The 19,622-nt window shown below is 51.7% G+C and overlaps 1 protein-coding gene across 7 annotated transcripts in view; it reads right to left on the bottom strand.

The window, feature by feature from the left end:
- The window catches only part of FNIP2 (folliculin interacting protein 2), a 105,484-nt gene that overhangs the window by 17,068 nt on the left and 68,794 nt on the right, over positions 1-19,622 (bottom strand). For 5 of the 7 annotated variants that reach the window (XR_012079372.1, XM_072974990.1, XM_072975004.1 and 2 more), the window contains 7 exons: positions 18,477-18,654; positions 11,322-11,523; positions 10,922-11,010; positions 9,424-9,570; positions 9,130-9,299; positions 4,026-5,214; positions 3,101-3,257 (listed from right to left, as the gene is read on the bottom strand). Coding sequence is in view for 6 of the 7 variants with exons in the window: in XM_072974990.1 (XP_072831091.1) it covers positions 3,101-3,257; positions 4,026-5,214; positions 9,130-9,299; positions 9,424-9,570; positions 10,922-11,010; positions 11,322-11,523; positions 18,477-18,654 (2,132 nt within the window). In the remaining variant the exon portion in view is untranslated. The remainder of the gene's footprint in view (positions 1-3,100; positions 3,258-4,025; positions 5,215-9,129; positions 9,300-9,423; positions 9,571-10,921; positions 11,011-11,321; positions 11,524-18,476; positions 18,655-19,622) is intronic. The other 2 variants (XM_072974995.1, XM_072975009.1) reach the window with 1 other exon arrangement.

Below are 19,622 nucleotides of genomic sequence, written 5' to 3'. Positions count from 1 at the left end.
AGGAACAGCGAACGGGTGGTGATGCCGAAGCCATCAGTGTAGAGTCGGTGCCCCTCCACCACCCCACAGCTACCTGTAATTTAATACCCTGACCCAGCCCTGGTCAGCAGTGCCCCCAGCAGTGGGGCACCCGGGAGAAAACACAAAGAGAGAAAAAGTTCCTGGAGGGTCAGAGGCACGAAGGGAAGCTGGCTCTCTCACCCTCTCTTGCCCACATCACCATCTCTAGTCAAAAGGAAAATAGAAGAAAGAAGCCACGTTTAGATGTGGCAGAAAAGAAAAAAAGAAACTAAATATGATGTTGGCCTAATTTAAGGCAGCTGTGTAATCTATATGTTAGGAGGCAGAGCAACAGTTCAAATGACAGAAAAGAGGTAGACGGTGGATTAAACAAGATCATGTGTTTAAATATTTAAAAACCATCAGAATCTTCCCATGTGAAAGCCGATAATAAAAACAGAAATAAAGTTAATGTGTCTTTCTTTGATAAGAGCCTACAATAAGGAAAGGCATGAAAAGAAGTTCTTAGAATTGGAAGCTCCAGACACCATCTCTCAGTGAGAGAAGGAACCCATGAGCCGGCCCACCGCGGTTATAAAAGTTCACATTTACATGGGACAGATTTTACAGTCCAGTCACACACAGGCCTCGACAAGAGATTGGTAACTGAAATCAACTGCTTTTCAACAATTACTAAAAATTCCTCTTTAAAAACAATTGTGAATATCAAAGCTGGACGAAGTCTGGCATGAACAGAAAGATGTTCAAAAAAAAGCAAGTGATGGTAAAGCCATGTACGCTGATCTCTTCTTCCTCCATCAGCTCTAACTCTGGTCCCGCATTCCGTCTTGGATCTTTGCTTCTTTCTCTGGGACCACACTCAAGAATTTAAACAGTGACTAGGCTAATGGAGCAGTAAATTCAATAGAATGTCCCCCCCACCTCCTTATTCATTTCTCAACAAATATTTGTCAATGGTAGTTGAAAGTAAGGCTGTCTTCACTTAAACACTGCCACAGACCAGAGTCCCAGTCTGAGAAGTGGTTTACGTGGAACGCTTACTTCAAAAGCAGAATTCGTTCTGAGGAACGTGCCAAGTAAAATGGGAACTCCACTAATGCCAACTGGATACACTCTGAATGTATTAAAAGTCTGAAGATACTTTTATGACCCCTCCACAATTTCCTATTAACACCTAGGCCTGGCTGCACTGTGGATGTGCCACAATTTGACACAATATCGGCTTATTATGCCCAATAAGTTTCCACCTCTCAGGCTGACCGCAAAGTATAAAGAGATGTGAACAGCTGTAGTGTGAAAACACTACTACTGTAAGGAAGAGGAAATGAGAGATGAAAAGCCTTTCAGAGAACAGAGAGAAAGTGTTTTTTCTTTTTTTTTTCTCCTTTAATTTAAGAATTAAAAGCCTTTCAGAGAACAGAGAGAAAGCGTTTTTTCTTTTTTTTTTTCTCCTTTAATTTAAGAATTACAGAGCCAGATGGTCACCATGAAAACCTAACAAGCAAACACCTGAACTTGTCAGCCTGTGGAAAATCTCAAAAGGGTCATGAATGGTTCTGCAGTTGGTGAGTTCAAGGAGGGGCATCGAGCAACAGATGCCGTCTCCAAGGTATTCGGACGACAGCCCGTCAGAAGCAGAACACAGGGCTTCACAGGAGGAGGGCGCACCGAGCAACACAGATATTCTCACAGAGCAAACAGACACAGACAGGAGAGAAAGCCCACAGGGTTTGCATATGTGATCATAAACACAAGGTGCCAACAGACAAGGAGAGGAGGGCCTCTCACTCCCTGGATAAATGTGCGCGGGTCTCTGGAATCACTGGGGCTCCCCACGTGGTTACCACAGCCTGGAGATAGCTCTGCACACGAGGGCACCTCCTCTCTCTAAGCCAGGGATGGACCAGCCTCAGACGATGGACAAGTCCCAGTGCTCACACAACTACGAGGATAAAGTGGAGGCATTCCATCCTCACAGAGACAAAAGTCACGTCACCAGATTCCTTCCAGGGACCTCCTGGGCGGGTGAGGTCACAGCAAAGGGCAGGGCCGCCCCTCCCTGGCTGCCCTCCTCCCCCAGGGGGTGAGAACATCAGCTTCAGGGCCGCCTTTTCCTCCCCTTCTACACGAATGTCTTCCTCCTGCTTGGCCTGTGCCTGATGGATGCCTGGTCTCCACAGAGGAGATGCTCGAGGCCAGAGAGAAGACGTACTGCCTTGTGGGTCACCACACGAAAAGAGTTTGCTACATGGGGGAAGGCGGTAACCAGCCAAATTCCAACTCTCCCAAAGCCACGAGGACTTCCCCTGTTGTACAAAACATAGTATGTTTCTAATACACGACATCTGTCTGTGCACAGCTGCCCCGGAGCAGCTTGGCTAAGAGCAGGCCTCAGGCTGACAGTCTCCTTAACTGCTGGCCTGGCCACGCTGCAGAGAGCAGAATGGCACTGGGCAGCCACCGCCAGGCAGTTCTCCAGTAAGACGTGTTAGTCTTTACACAGTCATCCTCATGCAACCATCAGAGTGAGCTTCATGACAAACGGGTGAAAATAAATCACTTTTAGGAACTTGGAGAGATCGGATAAGAAGCAAACCATATGTGACAACTCTTTGGTCCTCCCTGTGATGGCTGTAATTGTCACCACCTGTGCCGTTTGCTCTGTCTGCCCACCCCTGCCTCCCCCGGCCGCCCTGTGCCCTCCTCTGTCCAGCACGGCCCCGGGAGGTGACCTCTGGACTGCAGAACTATCTGCATCAGCCATGGCCTTGCTCTGTGGCTTCTGGCTGGGCTCAGCCAATGGGAGGCACCGGAAGAGCTCAGAGGCAGGAGCAGAGGGATGTTGGGGTCCCTCCTTCACCCTGTGCTCCTGTAGCCAGGCAGCCCCTCTTGCACCCCTCGCTGCTTTGGGCCCCCATGCTCAGCCTCCAACTGCTGCTAGTCCTGGGTGCCTTGGCAGCCCGCATTCCTCCCGTAACCCTGCCCATGGAATCTCCACCACCAAGCCAGTAACTGCACTCTCTCGGGTCTGAGCACCTGCTGCTGACCCACCCCCTGGCTCCCCGCTGGCATCACTCACGTGGACTGTGTGGACCAGGTCGGCCGCCAGGCACTGCTTCAGCCGCTCGTCGCTGCCGGTCCCGTGAAGCACCAGGTCGGGCACGTAGGTGGGGCAGTAGCCCGCCAGCAGGGAGCGGCCAAAGTTTTTCACGTTCGGGTTGCTGATGCTCTGAGACCTAGGACGACACGGGCTGTTAGAACACACCACCAGCGCGTGCCCCTTCTTGCACTGCCATTGGGCCTGAACCGCGGGGGTGCGGGTAAGAAGTCGGATTCAGGTGGTACCTATCGGGACCCCTCCAGAAAGCGGGGCATTGGTGCGCCTGCCACAAAAGGAAAGGAGTGTAGAGGAAGAAGGGTTTCCTTAAAGGGGAAGAGCAGGAAAAAACGAGCATTCTGACAGCTGGTTGAGTCTGTTCCTGTGCCTCACACAGCACATCACCAGCAGGCAAGAAAGGGGAAGTCTCCCGAGGGGCTCTTGCCAAGCCTGGCTCTGGGAGCTGGACACAGCTGCACATCCGTCCCGGACAGGGAGGAACACAGAGATCTCTGCTTCCGGCTCCGGGCCCCACAGAACAAACCGCCGACCTGCCTCAGTGTTACGAAGAGGTGGTGCTTCCCGGCCCCTTCACACTGCTCCGGCTGCAGGCGGCGGGGTGTGACCCGCCACCACTGAGGCGCGACAGGAGACGGCCCTCCCCGCTCCCCAAAGCCACCGCATCCGTCCCTGACTTCCCCCAAACGTCTCAAGAGCCGCAAAGGCCCTGCAGGCCGCCTGGCTTATAGCTCGGCTGCTCTAATCCCCCGTCGTCCCCAGAGGAAGGGCAGGCCCGAACCTCCGAGAACGCAACCCTGACCGCAACACCACGCAGAGCGGCAAAGACGCGCGATGTTCGTCCCAGGAACCGCCCCTGAGCCTCGCCTCCTGTTCCTACCCGAGTTACCTGGGCAGCGGCAGCTCCACCTCCAGGGACCCTTCCGTCAGGTCAGGGTCGTGGTCCCCGCCGCCGCCGGGATCCAGAAGCGGGGAGGCGGAAGCGCACGCCTCGTCGTCACTGTCCCCGAGGGCGCTGTCCGAGCTCTCGTTCCTGGGGATGCTTCCTTCCACCCTGAAGCCGGCCCCCCTGGCGGCGTCCCCATGGGGGACAGCGTCCCGCGGGCCACACGCGCTGGGGCCCTGCTGGGGCCACGGCCCGTCCCCGCCCGGCGCAGGGGCGCACGCGGCGGCATCCTCCGCACCCCCGGTCCTGACGCTGCGGGTCGCGGAGGCACCGCCGCAGTCCTCGGAGGGCGGGAGGCCAGGCCCGCAGGGGCACCCGGACGCCCACTGGCCCTGGGCCGCGTCGGCGGCCGCCCCGCACCCGGCCGAGGGCCACCGCGCCGGCTCCAGGCCCCGTCCGCAGGCCTTCAGCCGCTCCCCCATCCTCTGGGTGCGACTTTCAAAGTCCGACTCTGGCGACACGGAGCTTCCAATGTGGAAGGTGACCTTCTCCCGGGGCGGCGGCTCCCGGGAAGGCCTGTCGGGGCACGGCCTGGCCGCGGAGCGCTCCGGCAGCTTCCTAGGCATCTCGGGCCTCCGCTCCTCGCCTGCCGCGCGTGGGCCCACCTTCGGTCCCGCCGCCGAGCCCGCACAGCCCGAGAGCCTGGCAGCGCCGCCCTGCGGGGCCCCGTGTTCACTCTCTGCATTCCCACCCGTCGCGCCCGGAGGATGCCCGGCGCCGTCCAGGGCTGGCGCTGGGGACCCCGCGCCGCCGGCCTCGGGACTCTGCTCGGGCCTCCGGCTCCCTTCTCTGTCAAGCGTGGGACGCAGGTCAGAGCCCTCCGGGGGCCCCTCAGGCGCGGTCGGGGGCAGGATGGGCGGCAGCAGGGCCGGCTCGCTCCGCACTGTGACCACCACGTACTCAGACTCCTCCACCTGCCCCCTCTCCAAGGCTGTGGTGATGCTGCACCCGTTCAGCACCTGGTCGGCCTCGCCGGGGGGCCCGCCCCAAGTCAGCTGGTTCTCTTGCAGCTCGGAGCAGCGCAGGAAGTAGGTCAGGACGTACAGGATGCGCTGGACCAAGTCCTTCTGCTTCCCCACCACCACCGTGCGCGTCAGCCTCACTGGAGAGCCGATGGCTCCGTACAGATCGCCTGGAGGGCAGAGCAAACCGACACAAGGACAGTCATCTGGGTGAGCGAGTCAAGGGCACATCAGCCTGAAACCTGGAATCGCTGCTTCACTCCCCTGACTGAGGCAAAGAGGCAATTCTGAGTGCTGACAGTATTTCAGTTTTCCTCTAGGATGGAAAGTCTGCCTGGGAAGGCCTGCCGGGTGCAGCCCCGCTTTTGTTGCTCAGGTGCACTGCTGGTGTATACTGGGTGCAGTGCACAGCGGGTGCAGTGCTGGTGTGTATCAGGTGCAGTGCAGAGCCGGTACACAGTGAGTGCAGTGCCGGTGTATACTGGGTGCAGTGCAGGGCTGGTGCACAGAGGGTGCAGTGCATGGTGGGTGCAGTGCACAGCAGGTGCAGTGCTGGCGTAATTCTGGTGCAGTGCACAGTCCCTAGCAATGCTTGCTGGGTCTTTCCATGCAGCTTAGTAAGCTGCCCGGCTCCCATCTCCCCAAGGAAGGCTAAACCAGAGCCCTGAATGTGTGACCAAATCAAAATAATTTATCTTGGGACTAGAATGAGATCTCTTTAGAAGACTCCCAGGACAGTAGGCCTCGGCGTGAAATCCCAATGCCGGGATCTCTGAAGAGAAGTGCAGTGGATGTTCAAAATGCTTAATGAAACGGTCTGCTCACTGCACACGCACACCAAGTAGAAGAAACTCACTTAGTCGTAAATAATGAATCTGAGTTTTTTTCCTATTACTTCACAGGAAAATTCTACTGGAAAACAATGTCCCACAAGTTATACCCCGACACACTCATCAAAAACTGGCTAATGAACGACGGACACTCAGCTTAAAGGTGGAAGAAGAAAGGCAAACGTGTGGAGCAACCCAGCAGCGGGGCTTCTCCTCACAAGTGCCTGTCACCTGCCTGCCTATCAAAATGAGTGCCTTTGATCCTTAATCGGAATGTTACACTTGACAGCTGCACCTTTGATGCTCTGCTATTATTATTATTGACAATTACAACCAAAAGCTAACGCTTACTGACTGCACAGGAGCACTGCTGAGTGTTTCATGTTTTACACGGATTTATCTTGTTTACATCTCTGCATAAGCATCCCTGAGTCAGAAACCATGTGGGATTAATCAGGATATTGCAATAGATCAAAAAATCAAAGGATTCTAAATAAAGGAGCAGAGATACATGGTAATAGTTATAAATAAGAACTCAGGGAGTTGGACTCCGTCCGAGAGAGGAGGGGAGGCATTTATGCAGCATATACTGGATAAAACTAATGGCCAAGTTGCAAACCAAGAGAAAGGGAGAGGATCCCCCTAGAAGTGCCTCCTCTGGAAAAGATTCCCTGGGGTAGGGCTCTAGAGAACAGGTAAAAGGTGGGACGGAAGTGATATGAAACCATCCTCTCTATAAAAGGACCAAGTCACAGCTAATAGAACTTCATCTCTGAGGCTTTTGCAACTGACTGAAAAATCACCCAAGAATTCAAAAGAGTAACTCAGAATTGTCATCTGATGCGAGGACAGGCACTTCCGTTCAGGAAAACTTGCTTGACTAAGGATTTATTGCTGTTACTTCCTGTGATCACATCTGCCCATCATTGTGGGGACTCACGGCCACCTCAGGACTTCCTGGGGCGCCATTGTTAAATCAGTCCCAGTGTTAATAAAGAAGTATTACATATCCCAAATCTAGCAAAAAACAAAAACAAAAAACCAAACCACCTCACTGTGGAAAGGCAACTCAATGAGAAGAAAGGAAGGGGTAAAAAGAGTGTGTGCAGGTGAAACAGAGAGAGTCCAAAACCGGGAGTGCATGGAAGCAAGAAGGGGCAGGACAGATGGACAGGGACAGGGGGACACAGGTGTGGAGGAGGGGTGGCACGGGGCGGGGAGGGTGAAGAGAAGACAGAAATAACAGAGAGGGGAGGAGATGGAGGAGCAAAAAGAGGGTGAGGTGGGCAGGGAGGGTGAAACACACCTCGGATAAGATCACAGGGAGCAGGAGGGAAAAGAGAAGAAACAAACTAGAGACAAGAGAACAAGACAGCGGAGGAAGGGAGAAGCGCTCAGGACACAAATCGAGAGGGTACAGGGGTTGGCGGGAATGGGGGGCTGAGAAAACAGGAGACAAGGAGAGGAGCTCGGTCCTAATCGGCCGCTGATCACAGATGTGTCTATTTCACTGTTCCATCTAATAGACGCGTCAGGGTGACCAAGCCCCCTTTGGACCATGCTTTGCTAGTCCTGCACGCTGTCATTCACTGTCTCTTTGTTATCCCTTAGTTCAAACTGTTTTCTTATTTCTCTCATTTGGCTTGTGGGTTATTTAAATATGGCTGTTGATTTTCTGAGCAGGTGAGAATTGTCTCCTGGTCATTTAAAAAAATTGATCTGCAGTCTAATTCCAACTGCATTCTGGAAAATACAACTTAAACTTTGGGAGGAAAAAAAAAATGAAGACAAAATCTGAGACTGTTTAACTTGCATTAACTTAAGCCAATAATCCCAAACCCTTTTTGAGGAGAAAAGCTGCTTTTCACCTGTGATCCCCTAAGGTTGGACATGTAGTCCCCACCTCACAACCTCACAACTCAGGGCACAGGGAAAGGCATCTTCATTACCTACCGTCTGGTGAGGACACACTAGCAGGTCTAAAATGAGAATCTAATGAATTAACACATGCAAAAGGCCCCTGGAGCCATGCATGGCTCCCAGGGATGGCTTGCATTACTACTGTAACACACTGTTTCCTGGCATTCAAGTGCTTGTCTGCAATTCTGTTTCTGGAGAATGCCACTTTACCATTTCCTCAAGCATGTCTTCCTTGAAAGCCCCCTCCCCACCCCACCCCCATCTCTCGGAGCCCCCTCATAACATCCTCAGCACAGCATCCATGACCAAGGTGCTCCCAGCGTTAACTGGTTTACCTCCCTGGTGACCATGAACTAGCATTTTACAGGTGAAGAGGCGCTTGCCCATGAAGGCTGGATTTGGGTCCAGGCAGTCTGGCCCTGGTGCCCACGTCCTGCCCGCTACACTGCATTCTCATGTCCATCGCACACCCCTAGCGAAGGAGCAACCAGGATGTTCTGAATACCACCTGCGCCTCCTCCATCAGGCTGCAGGCTTCCCGAGGCTGAGCTGCACGTGACCCAGCTCTGCACCCCTGGGTCCAGTGGAGGGATAGGGTCTGGAACAGAGCAGCCGTGCAGGCCTGCCTTGCTCACTGCAGACGTGTGCCAGGTGAGGCCCCGGAGCACACCTCTCCTGCATGCGAGCTCTGGTCTCCCAAGTCTGCGCTCTGACCAGCCACGCTGGGGCGTCAGGTCCCTGCAACCCACCTGAGCTCAAAGCCTAGAGGACATAAAAACCAACAGCACTGAGCAGAGCAGTGTGGAAAAGATGGGGTTTCTGACTTCAGCTTGGATTTAAAAGGGGGTGAAATCACAGTGTGTGTGTTACTTTCTTTTCTCTCACTTTTCTCCTATGCAGTCCATCCTCTAGGGCAGCGGTTCTCAGCCAGGGGGTGTTCTGCACCCCGCACGGGGGGTGGGGGGGACACTCAGTGGTGTCTGGAGGCATTTACGAGGGGTTTTCCTGGGCCGCTGGTGAGCACAGGCCAGTGATGCAGCTGTTCAGTCTCCAGGCACAGGACAAGCCCCTCCACCACCCACCCACCCAAGAATGATCCGGTCCACGTATCCAGAGTGCCGAAGTTAAGAAACCCCGCTTTAAAGAGCAGAAGGACGCTGCCGGCAGGGGGAGGGGAGGAAGGGGATGTTTTAACAGGTAGGCTCCCAGGGCCAGTTCCCTGCCTGCCCAAGGACAACCTTGGATGGCCGGGCTGCATGGCTGACATCAGCTAAACTCTCCAGCATTTCCCCAACCCATCCCATACGGGCTCTGAAGAGTCACGTCGGTACTGACCCAGCTGCGCCCAGAGAGGGTTATACGGGTGTGTCTTGGCCAGCGTGTTCACCAGCTGAGAGGTGCGCTTCTCTGAGAAAGCCCTGATGGGGGGGTGGTCCACTGGCATGACGGTCGGGACCCAGGCCAGGTGGTAGGTTAACACGGCGGTCAGCAAGGCAGCGAAGAACCTGGGCGGAACAGGAAAGGGGGCAGCGGGAGAGTCAGGGCCGCGAAGGCGCGGCGCGGCATCAGGTTCAGCACGGGCACCGGCCACTGCACGCGCAACCCGGGCTCCGGGGAGCCGACGCTTACTGGTTCTTGTTGATCTGCTCTATCAGGAGGGTGAACTCCTTGAGGAAGCGCTGGCAGAGCTGCGTTTTCTCCAAAGTGCTGGACATCATGGTGAGCCACACCGGTTCCGCGATCCTCGGGACAGAATACAAGTTCCAGATGGTCCCTCTGCAGAGGAGAGAAGGGTGACCCAGAACTGTCACAGACATTACTTTGGAGAATCTTTATGCAAAGGAATAAAGAAGAAAACAGTAATCTGGATTTATGTAGCCCCAAGGGATCCAAAGCAGTATATAAAACAGGGGTCAGTAAACTAGGATGCACAGGCCAGATCCGACTTGACTGCCAGCTTTCTGTAAATAAAGTTTTATTGGAACACAGCCATGTGCAACCATTTCCACAGTATCTATTGTTGCTTTTGCACAATGGCAAAGTTAAGCAGCAGTGACAGAGACCCTCTACAGAGAGAGTATAGTAACTCTTCATATAAAATGCTCATTCTTAAAAAATTTTGTTTCCACAACGCTTTGTGTCAGAACAAAGGAAGAAACACAAAAGATCTTGAGAAGCCAAAACAATTTTGAAAAAGACGAAAGGAGCTGGGGGAATTACACTCCCTGACTTTTCAGGCTATACTCTGAATCTACAGTAATCGAAACAGCATGGCACTGGCACAAAAAAAGACACATAGATCAATGGAACAGGATAGAAAGTCCAGAAATAAACCCACGCACTTCTGGTCAATTAAGCTACGACAAAGGAGGCAAGAATATACAACAGAGAAAAGACAGTCTCTTCAATAAGCAGTGCTGGGAAAACTGGACAGCTACCTGTAAAAGACTGAAATTAGAACATTCTCTAACACCAGATACAAAAATAAACTCAGAATGGATTAAAGACCTAAATGTTAGACCAGATACTCTAAAACTCCTACAGGAAAACATAGGCAGAAAACTCTTTGACCTAAATCACAGCAATATTTTTTTTTGGATCCATCTCCTAAAAGCAAAAGAAATAAAAACAAAAATAAACAAATGGGACCTAATAAAACTCAAAATCTTTTTGCACAGCAAAGGAAACCATCGATGAAATGAAAAGACAACCTAATGAATGGGAGAAAATATTTGCAATGATATGACCAATAAGTGGTTAATATCCAAATTATATAAACAGCTCATGCAGCTCAATTAAAAAAAAAAAGAGACACAATCCAATTAAAAAATGGGAAGAGCGCCTGAACAGACATTTTTCCAAAGAGGAAATGCAGATGGCCAACAGGCACATGAAAAGATGCTCAGCATCACTAAACATCAGGGAAATGCAACTCAAATCCACAATAAGACACCACCCCACATCTGTCAGAATGGCCGTCATCAAACAGACAAGAAATAACAAGCGTTGGCAACAGTGTGGAGGAAAGGGAGCCCTCACAGCTGTGGTGGGAACGCCCAAGAGCCACGGCTGCCCTGCTGCGGCTCGTCCTGTCCCCTGCTGGGCTCCCTGGGCGCTGCCAGTTTACCTGAACTCCCCCAGCGCTTCCATCAGACGGCCGACGTAGAACTGGACGCGGAGACTTGACTCTGCTATCTTCCTACAGGAGATCATGGCCTTCGTTGAAGAGAAAACAAACCACATGACCCTCAGAGGAGAAATTCCTTCGTAACCATCTACAGGGCTTTACTAGTAAGAGACGATGTTATAGTCAACACCCCAGGCAGCAATGACCGACGGTGACAGGGGCAGGGATTTCCTTTTCCCAAGCCATCCAGCAGCTGGCACCTAACACCACGGTGCCCATGGGTCCAGCCCTGCTGGACGAGTCACGTTCCCCGCAAAAGGGATGTGGTGCTTAGAGCCCCCACCACCTCGCGAGCCCCGTGACCGCGTCTCCACTGGACGACGGCTTACGGTCTCAGTACCTTTTCAATGGCACTCTTCAGCCTGTTCATGTGAGATTCAAACAGCGGGAAGTGAGAGAAAAAGAAGTCCTGGAAATCCCGCTGCGCCTCCTCCCTCTCGCACAGGGAGAAGATGATGCTGACGGCAATCTTCTTCCTCCGCACGATGGCTGGGTTCGAGCTGCAGCTCTCCTCGGCCAAGCTGAACGTCTCGTCCGTGGACCTGGAGGAAGGAGAGGGGTGAGAAGCCGTCCTGCGTCAGGAGCCACATGCAAGGTGAAATGAAATGCCGGGCGACGTTCAGACGGCTACTCCCTGGTGCTCAGTCCAGCTGAATGTCCCCTGCTAATTCATTCTCCTCCATCCTCCATTCTCTGCCATGGAAACCAAGACATCTGGTCACCACACAGTGTTTTCCTAACGTGAAAAGCAACTTCAGTGAAAACTGAGAGTAACTGAAAATGTCCTCTTCTTAGACTCTTAATCCTTCACCCTTGGACTTTATTTTTTGTTTGTTTTTGCTTTTTTTAGGGGGGGAATTAGGTCTACTTATTTTAATGGAGGTGCTGGGAATTGAACCCAGGACCTTGTGCATGCTAAGCATGTGCTCTACCACTGAGCTATCCCAAGGACTCTATTTTCATACCAGATTGGCAGTATTTGGGAAGGGGCGTGGAACACCTGTTGGCTCAACATGCAGGTCCTTTGTTTTGGCTGATGGATCCCGCTGGATGAGAGCATTTGAAGGGAAATGGCCCTCTGTGGTTTCCGTGTGCCCTAGGCACCATATCTGGGTATTTACGGGAGTTGAGGCTCGCCCGCCTTCCCAAGGTTATTAAGACCATTGGACGCAGTTACTCCTATAAACGCTCAGATTCACCCCCGTTGCTGATCACACTCGCCAGGAAGTCTGCCAAGCAGAAAGAGCCTCCTCTCTCCTGGAATAGTCAGATCCCCAACAAACTTAAGATTCTGTCGAGAGGCTCTGCGTCTATGATAAGAGAATCCTGAAGCCAATAAATCCTGAATATGTATTCAGTCTGTCTTCGGGACACGGCCCAACCATGTTCCTTCTTTAACTCTCCCGAGAAACAAGAATAATGACCACATAGAGACTAACAGCAAGAATGAAAATTTTTTTGAAAAATTGTTTTTCCTACTAAGACATCGAAGCAAAGGACAAATGAAAGCTCCCCGCCTGGCACGCGGCAGGTGTGCAGTCAACCTTCCTTTTTTCACGGCCTCCATGTTTAGCCTCCTCTATCTGCCCAGTACAGGAGGACACTGCCTCGCCCACTTCCTTTACTATGAATTACCCCCAACAACCATGTCTGCTAGCAGAACTCCAGGCCGCCAGCCTCCTTCTTGGTCTTAAACTTCTTATTTAGTGTCTGCTCAGGGTCTGTAACATTCCTGTGATCTCAAACATACCCACATCGGAGTTTTATGGCCAGGAAAGCTATCCTGTTGTTAAAGGAAAGGACACAGACACCCTGTTCTGACCTCAGAGGGACAGGTCATTGCTTCTCTCAACTTCATCCAGGATCCAGGAGACGGGAGTGTGGCTGACACATCGGCGCTCCCACAGACGCACGGGGAGGAGCTCCAGATGCTCCGGTTCATGCCACCCGCGAAAATGAACCAGCAACTGTTTTCCCTGAGAAATTCCTCGATCCTAACCATCCGCTCGTCAGAAAAAACGTTCCAGAGGCGCTGTGGCGATGTTACTTAGCTTCATACAGTGAGTTCCCTCTCCTCTTCCAGAGAACGGTCCTATAACTTTGTTTTCCTGCACCAGTTTATTCCTGTTCCGCACAGGTAATTCTGAGCTGCTGTTACACCAACACTTCCCTGCAGCCCTTTCTTCTTCGTCTGTTATCTCCTATCTCCCTCCCTTTTCAAAACTAAAACGACCATATCCGTGCACTCATCTTGGGCCAACGTGGTCCTTAATAATCAAGTGGTGATAAACACTGAGCCCCTGCAGACGCGGCCACCAGCTTCACCTCCACCCTGCAGTCAGCAACTCCGCCTAACACAGCAGACGATGCCACCTACTGAATGTCTGAGAAACTTCCCCGCCTTTGATAGCATGCACAGCTCTTTTGTGCTTTACTGCATATCTCCGCTGAATTCTAAAGCAGCTGGAGGTTACAGCATCATGGATGGACCTAGAGGTGATCACACTGAGTAAGGTAAGTCAGACAGAGAAAGACAAATATCATATAATACCACTTATACGTGGAATCTAAAAAAAATGATACAAATTCTATTCACAAACCAAAAACAGACTCACACACATAGAAAAACTATGGTTACCAAAGGGGAGAGGGTGGGGAGGGATAAATTAGGGGCTGGGGATCAACAGACACATGTTACTATATACAGAATAGATAAATAACAAGGACCTAGTGTGTAGCACAGGGAACTATATTCAATTTCTTGTAATAACATATAATGGATAAGAATCTGAAAAGAAAGTATCTATATGTATGTATATGTGTAACTGAATCACTGTGCTGTACACCTGACATTAACACGATAAATCAATTACACTTCAATAAAAGATTTTAAAAAATTAAAATTTGAAAAAAAAGCAACTGAGCTTCGTTCAGTCTACAGTCTGGGATCAACCATGCAAACTGCAACAAACCAGGTCCTGTGGTATTTGGAAATACACTTTGAAAGCCAATCTACAATGAAAGGACGCTTCAGAATGTTTTAAAAAAAAATGTAAGTATGCACAGAAACACTTCATCATATCTTTACCCTCAAGCCACTGGGTCAGGCACATTGACCGTCTCCCAAATGAGGAAACTGAGGCAGGGCGATGCATACCCTTCCCTCAGAACAGAGAGGTTTTTAGTGATGGTGCTGGAGTCAGAGCCCAGGGCTCCTGTCGGCTGGTCTGGGCTCGTTTCTCGGACACTGGGAAGACCAGAGCCCTGCCCTACGTCTCCTCCATGTGCTGGAGTCCACGCCATCCACCGCGTCACCCGCCGGGGCGCCGAGGAGGGGCTGGGGGCAGTCACACCAGCCCCAGGCCTTCAGATCGAGGGAAGACTGTGCTACACGCTCACATTTCCTTTTAATAAAATAATCCAGCAGGGCTGAGCTGACATTTATGACCCAGCATTCACACACACTATGTGCACATCCAGGTCCTGAATAAAGCAGCGATGGAGGCTGTTGAAGGACATCTCAGCGACCTGCCATCGTCTCGGGACTGCTCAGTCTGACTGGTTACGTCAGCTTTGAACTTACGGGGAACCTACGTGCTACACTGGCCCACATGAAACCACCACTTCTGTAGGTCAAACTCTGCACGGTTATTCAGTGTTACAGTCCCAGGCAACAGCCTTTCCGGGACAGCACATCTGCTTCTCTAGGGTTTCAACAGCCCCACTAAGCTGGGGCGGGGGTTCTCTGCAGCGTCCTCCGCTAGGCTGAGCAGCTGGTCAGTCCCCCGACTCCCCACAGGCCCGGCAGGGGCCCCGAGGTCAGCGGGCACCTGACCCCTAGGGTGGTGAGGAGCCTCCCTGGCTCCCCTGAATGCTCTTGGGGGTGAAGTCTTTGCTTGCTGTGAACTCCCTCTCCACACCGGCAGCAATCACGGTTTTGGTACCCATGTGCCCCGTCTAGTCCAGAGACTCTCCCCAACCCAATGCCTGCCAAAGGTGGTGAGGGGCTGCAAGCTGTAAACAAAGAGGGGTCTTCACAAGCACGGGGTCGAGTCAAAGTGCCCACAGAACTTCCGTATGGGTGTTGGGCAGTCCCCGCCCAGCGCCAGTCCTGTATCCAGCACCTGCCCCAAGTCCAGCAGCCCAGCATCCAGGGCCAGCCCTGCATCTGGCAGCCCCACAGAGCCTGCTCTGGGAGGCAGCTCGGGTGGTGACCTGGGGGTGCCATCTCCATCCCTAACAGCCTCACCCCCACCCTTAAGCTACAGAGGTGAAGTCTGATGTGACAATGACACATGAGCATGCGCAGGGAAGACCCCGGGCAGCAGAGTGCACGGGGGGGGCGGGGCCTCGGACGCTGAGCAGCTGACCTGGGGGGCAGGGAACCAGGGGGCCTGCAAGGCTGGGACCTGGGCCCAGATAGGCGGCAGCAGCAGCCATCATGGCCATCGGAGGAAGGATTTGACCAAGGCCATGACCCATGTGGAGGCAGCTTGTCTGTCCATCATCGGAGCCCGTCCCTGTGGAGTCTGCACAAATATTACTCTCTCCGACCTGAGCCCCGGACAGTAAATTGCCACAAAGTGAGAGCCCACAGTGGACGGGAGTACAGCAGGGGGTCACCCGAATCCTTCCAAGACTCTGTAGTCTCTGCTTTTGAAAAACGTGGCAACACTGCAAAGCAAATATCCACAGGCACAGATACAGAAATTAAATGCAAATACTGTTGCACTGCATAGAAAGTACCTGTTACTTTCATATGAAGCATCAGGCAAAGAAATCATTAATAAGGAAGCCCATTTTAAAATTAATTTTTCCATGTAGTTGCAGACGCCGTGACAGAATGCATAAATAGGCATTCTGCATTATATGCAACCCACGAAGACACTGCCGGTTTCTTGTGAGACCTCCACACCATTCAGGAACTGTCAGAGGGACCACTAACATCACCTTGTCCAAATTTACATTTAAAATTAAGTTCAAACTTACACAAAATGGATGTGTGTGAAGAACAGAATCTTTGGCAAAACGGTTCCATAAGAACATCTGATCTAGACATACTGAAATTTATATTTTTCAAGTTTATCACAAATTTATGTCAGTGCTGTCACAACCTTTAAGTCTCCAGTAACAGTCACAGTGAGCAGGAAGGGCCTTCTCAAAATAAAAGAATTATCACAAGTTATTTGCCATCTTGTGTTTGCCAGCAGTGACTAACGCTGCTTTTAACTTTACCAATTGAGGTATAAATTTTTTTTTGGTTCTCTTTTTGGGGGGTAATTAGGTTTTTATTTATGTATTTTTTTTTTAAATGGAGGTACTGGGGATTGAACCCAGGACCTTGTGCATGCTAAGCATGCACTCCACCACTGAGCTATACCTTCCCCACTGACGGATGTATAAATTTTGATGACTCATACAACTGACTTTGCAGAAGAATGAGCCAGAAAACTTACAATGAATCAAAACATCACGCTAGGTGTTATTATTGATTACATTATATAAAACTATTACACCAAAACATTTTTTTCAATTTACAAGTTTATGTTAGTCATGTATCACTGCTATTCCTCTTACATTTTATAAGTAAACTATTTTTAATGGAAAAGCCTTACACTGTTTACCTTCAATAGCACTTTTTCCTGCTTTTTGAACAAGGGGCCCCGCATTTTCATTTTTGAGCCCAAGCTACTTATTTTAGGCATAAGTTCACTAGAGGTTCATTACTTTCCAAGCCAGGCCTCGATTCGGATTAGAGCTTTTGAAGACTTTGGAAGGAGTGGGTTGGGGAATGCTATTCACCTTTGAATTTGAACCTGAGAGGACAGGAGGATGGAAAAACATTTTTAGTAAGAGATGTCTGAAGGGGAAGGCTTCTAATATGATCACCTGCAGGGAGGGTACAGTTCAGTGGTGGAGCATGTACTTTGCATGCACAGGTCCTAGGTTTAATCCCCAGTGCCCCCATTAAAAAAAAATAATAAAATTTAAAAATTTAAAAATCTAAAAAAAGAGTTAAAAGAGTACAAAAGAAAAAATAAATTTCTTATCATGGATACCAATTATCATAAAAAGTAAAAATACAAAATGGAAAGAAAGCAAAAAGGGCCTGAACCATGGTGAAACCAGTGGATAAGACCACCTGTGTCCTCCAATCCCAGAAGCTGTCGTGATGACGTGGGGCCAGGGGTGCCTTCTGGCAGCTGCAGGGACAGGGGCGCGGGGATGGGGATGTGGGGACAGGGACACAGGGATGGGGACAGAGACAGGAAAGGGGATGGGGATGCGGGAGGCAGAGATGGGGACGAAGGGACAGGGATGTGGGGACAGGGATGGGGATGGGGATGGTGACAACGGCCACACTGGCGGCATTTCTTCTGCCAGCTCTGTCCCGCCTGACCTGACTTGTGGTGTGAGCACAGCCATCACACCGCTGAGGGGGACATGGCACCTCCTTCTCACCTGCATCCGCGAGTGGGAGCAAGTTCCTGGCCCCACACCGACTCCAGGCGCTTAACCACTCAGTTCCAAGCCCACCACCCAAGGAGCCGCTCCTCAGCCAGTGAGTTGCTGTAATTCCTTCTCTCTGTCCAGCTCCCTGGGGTGGTGGGGCCGCGGGAGAAGGGGGCCTGCACAGTCGCGCTGCACACGCCTCGGCCCCTCGTTTCCCACCGTGTCCTTTCAGTATCACCTCTTCCATGAAGCTCCCCTGCCCCCAGCACTAAAACACCTGACGCCTCTCAAGTGCTTACCACTTAGGGTCTCCACACCCTCGTTTATATGCGTATCATCTTCGGAATGTACTTAAGTGCAGATGTGTGGACGAATTCACGTTTACCCCGTCACAGATCCCTGCGCGTGGCGATTACTGGTCAATTACAAAGTCCACCATCTGACATGTGCATCTTCATAGGTACCACCTACCTTAATTCCCTTTAAAGTTTTTGGATTGTCGGAAGAAGAGGCTGGACGCTGTAGATGTAACATCGCACTAAGTCCAAAGTGTCCATTTTGCAACATAACTAAACCCACTTAAATGAAGACAGAAAGTATCCTGAGGCCGAACCTCTTCATAATCAGGTTCATGGCTGTTGAGTTTAAGAATCTAAGTTTTCTAAAGAGAGTCTGTCACAAGCCTCGAGTCTGGATATTTTCAAAGACCACACTGGTGTCACTGTCGGCCAAGGAAAGCTGTACTCCACCCTCCTAATTCACAAAAGCCGCATCTCAGGGAGCCAGAAAAGACAGAGCAGGCTCATTTCCAATGGATAAATCTGGCCCCACAGCTACGCGGGTATATCCCAGTGTCCTCCAAACCAGATTTTTGTTTTTTTAAAAATTTTTTTTTCTTTCCATGAAACCTCTAATTTGTGAACTTTCAGGCTGAGCGGGAGCCAGTGTCTGCGTGGGTGGCAGGTGCCCACCGCGTGCCCGTCTCAGTGGGCGGCCCCCCACCCCCCGGCACCCCCCTCAGCCAGAGGGACCCGCAGCTCACCTCCTCGGCGGGATGCCGTTTTCCAGACGTGTCGTCTGACTTCGGAGCCAGCGGCGCTGGTAACTGCTGGAAGAGGACGTTGAGGAGCTTGGAGATGGGAAAGGGGTGACCAGAAGGCTGCTGAGTGAGGCTGTGGGGCAGAAAGTCCGAAAGCTGAGCTCAGCGCGGCCACCTGAACCTGCACTTTGAAACACAAGCCACGTCACCTCAACCTTCAGGCCCTCCCAGCCACCCCCAGCAGGGGGAGACTGGCTTCTCTAAGACGGCTGTACAGCCAAGAAACGTCCTTTAAAAGGAACAAATCCAAAGGAATGGGGATGGCAGGCACAGCCAGGGCACCACTGCAAATGCAAACAGCCGCTGCTCCCCTGGTCCGTGCACACGGCAGGTCTCTGACGGCGGGGTGCACCCAACTACGGTACTGCTCCCCGGCGACGGAAGCCACGCACGCTGTTCACCTACACACACTTCCCCTCCTGGCTACTTCTTCACTCTGTATTTTGAGGGGAAATTCAGGAGCTCCTCCTGCCCTCAACCCCCAAATACAGACCACCACCCACCCTCCCCCAGCCCTGCCACTCCCCGGCTGTGAAGGCGCAAGCTCTAGCCCCGAGCAGATTTTCTGCCTGGATTACTCATTTGCCTCCCAGCCTCTCTGCTTCCTCCTGTACGTGGTCCCCGAGCTGCACCAGGTCTCGCAGTAAGCGTGAGCCGCACGCCAGCCTGACCAGTCCCCATCCGGACAGGCAAAGAGCATCTTTCAAACCCCAGCTGCTGGGCGGGGGCTGCTGGTTTAGAAGAACAGAAAGAGGAGATGGAATTTTTCTCCTTTTACTGCCCCAGGGCTCAGGGACCAAGACACCAAAACGTTATTTGGTCCAGTGGAGGAGGGAACGTTACAATGGCCGGTCAACATTTTCAGAAGTGAGTCATGCACGGGGCAGAGGACACGGATTTCAGTAAATGCGGTATACTACACTCATGGGTAGCACTTGGAAGGCAGTTTCTCCACACAAACCATCATATTCCTATTTATACTCTACAGGCAGATGGAAATAAGCCAAGTCCCTTGGCCTGAGTTCCAGAATCCTGCCAGAGTGACTTGGTGGCAAGTCAGGTGTCTACGGTGTGCCGGGCACCGTGTGT

This window comes from Vicugna pacos, chromosome 2 (assembly GCF_048564905.1).
Source record: "Vicugna pacos chromosome 2, VicPac4, whole genome shotgun sequence".
NCBI classification, from domain to species: domain Eukaryota; kingdom Metazoa; phylum Chordata; class Mammalia; order Artiodactyla; family Camelidae; genus Vicugna; species Vicugna pacos.
The sequence above is the reverse complement of the archived record's forward strand: the minus strand, read 5'-3'. Positions and strand labels throughout refer to the sequence as shown.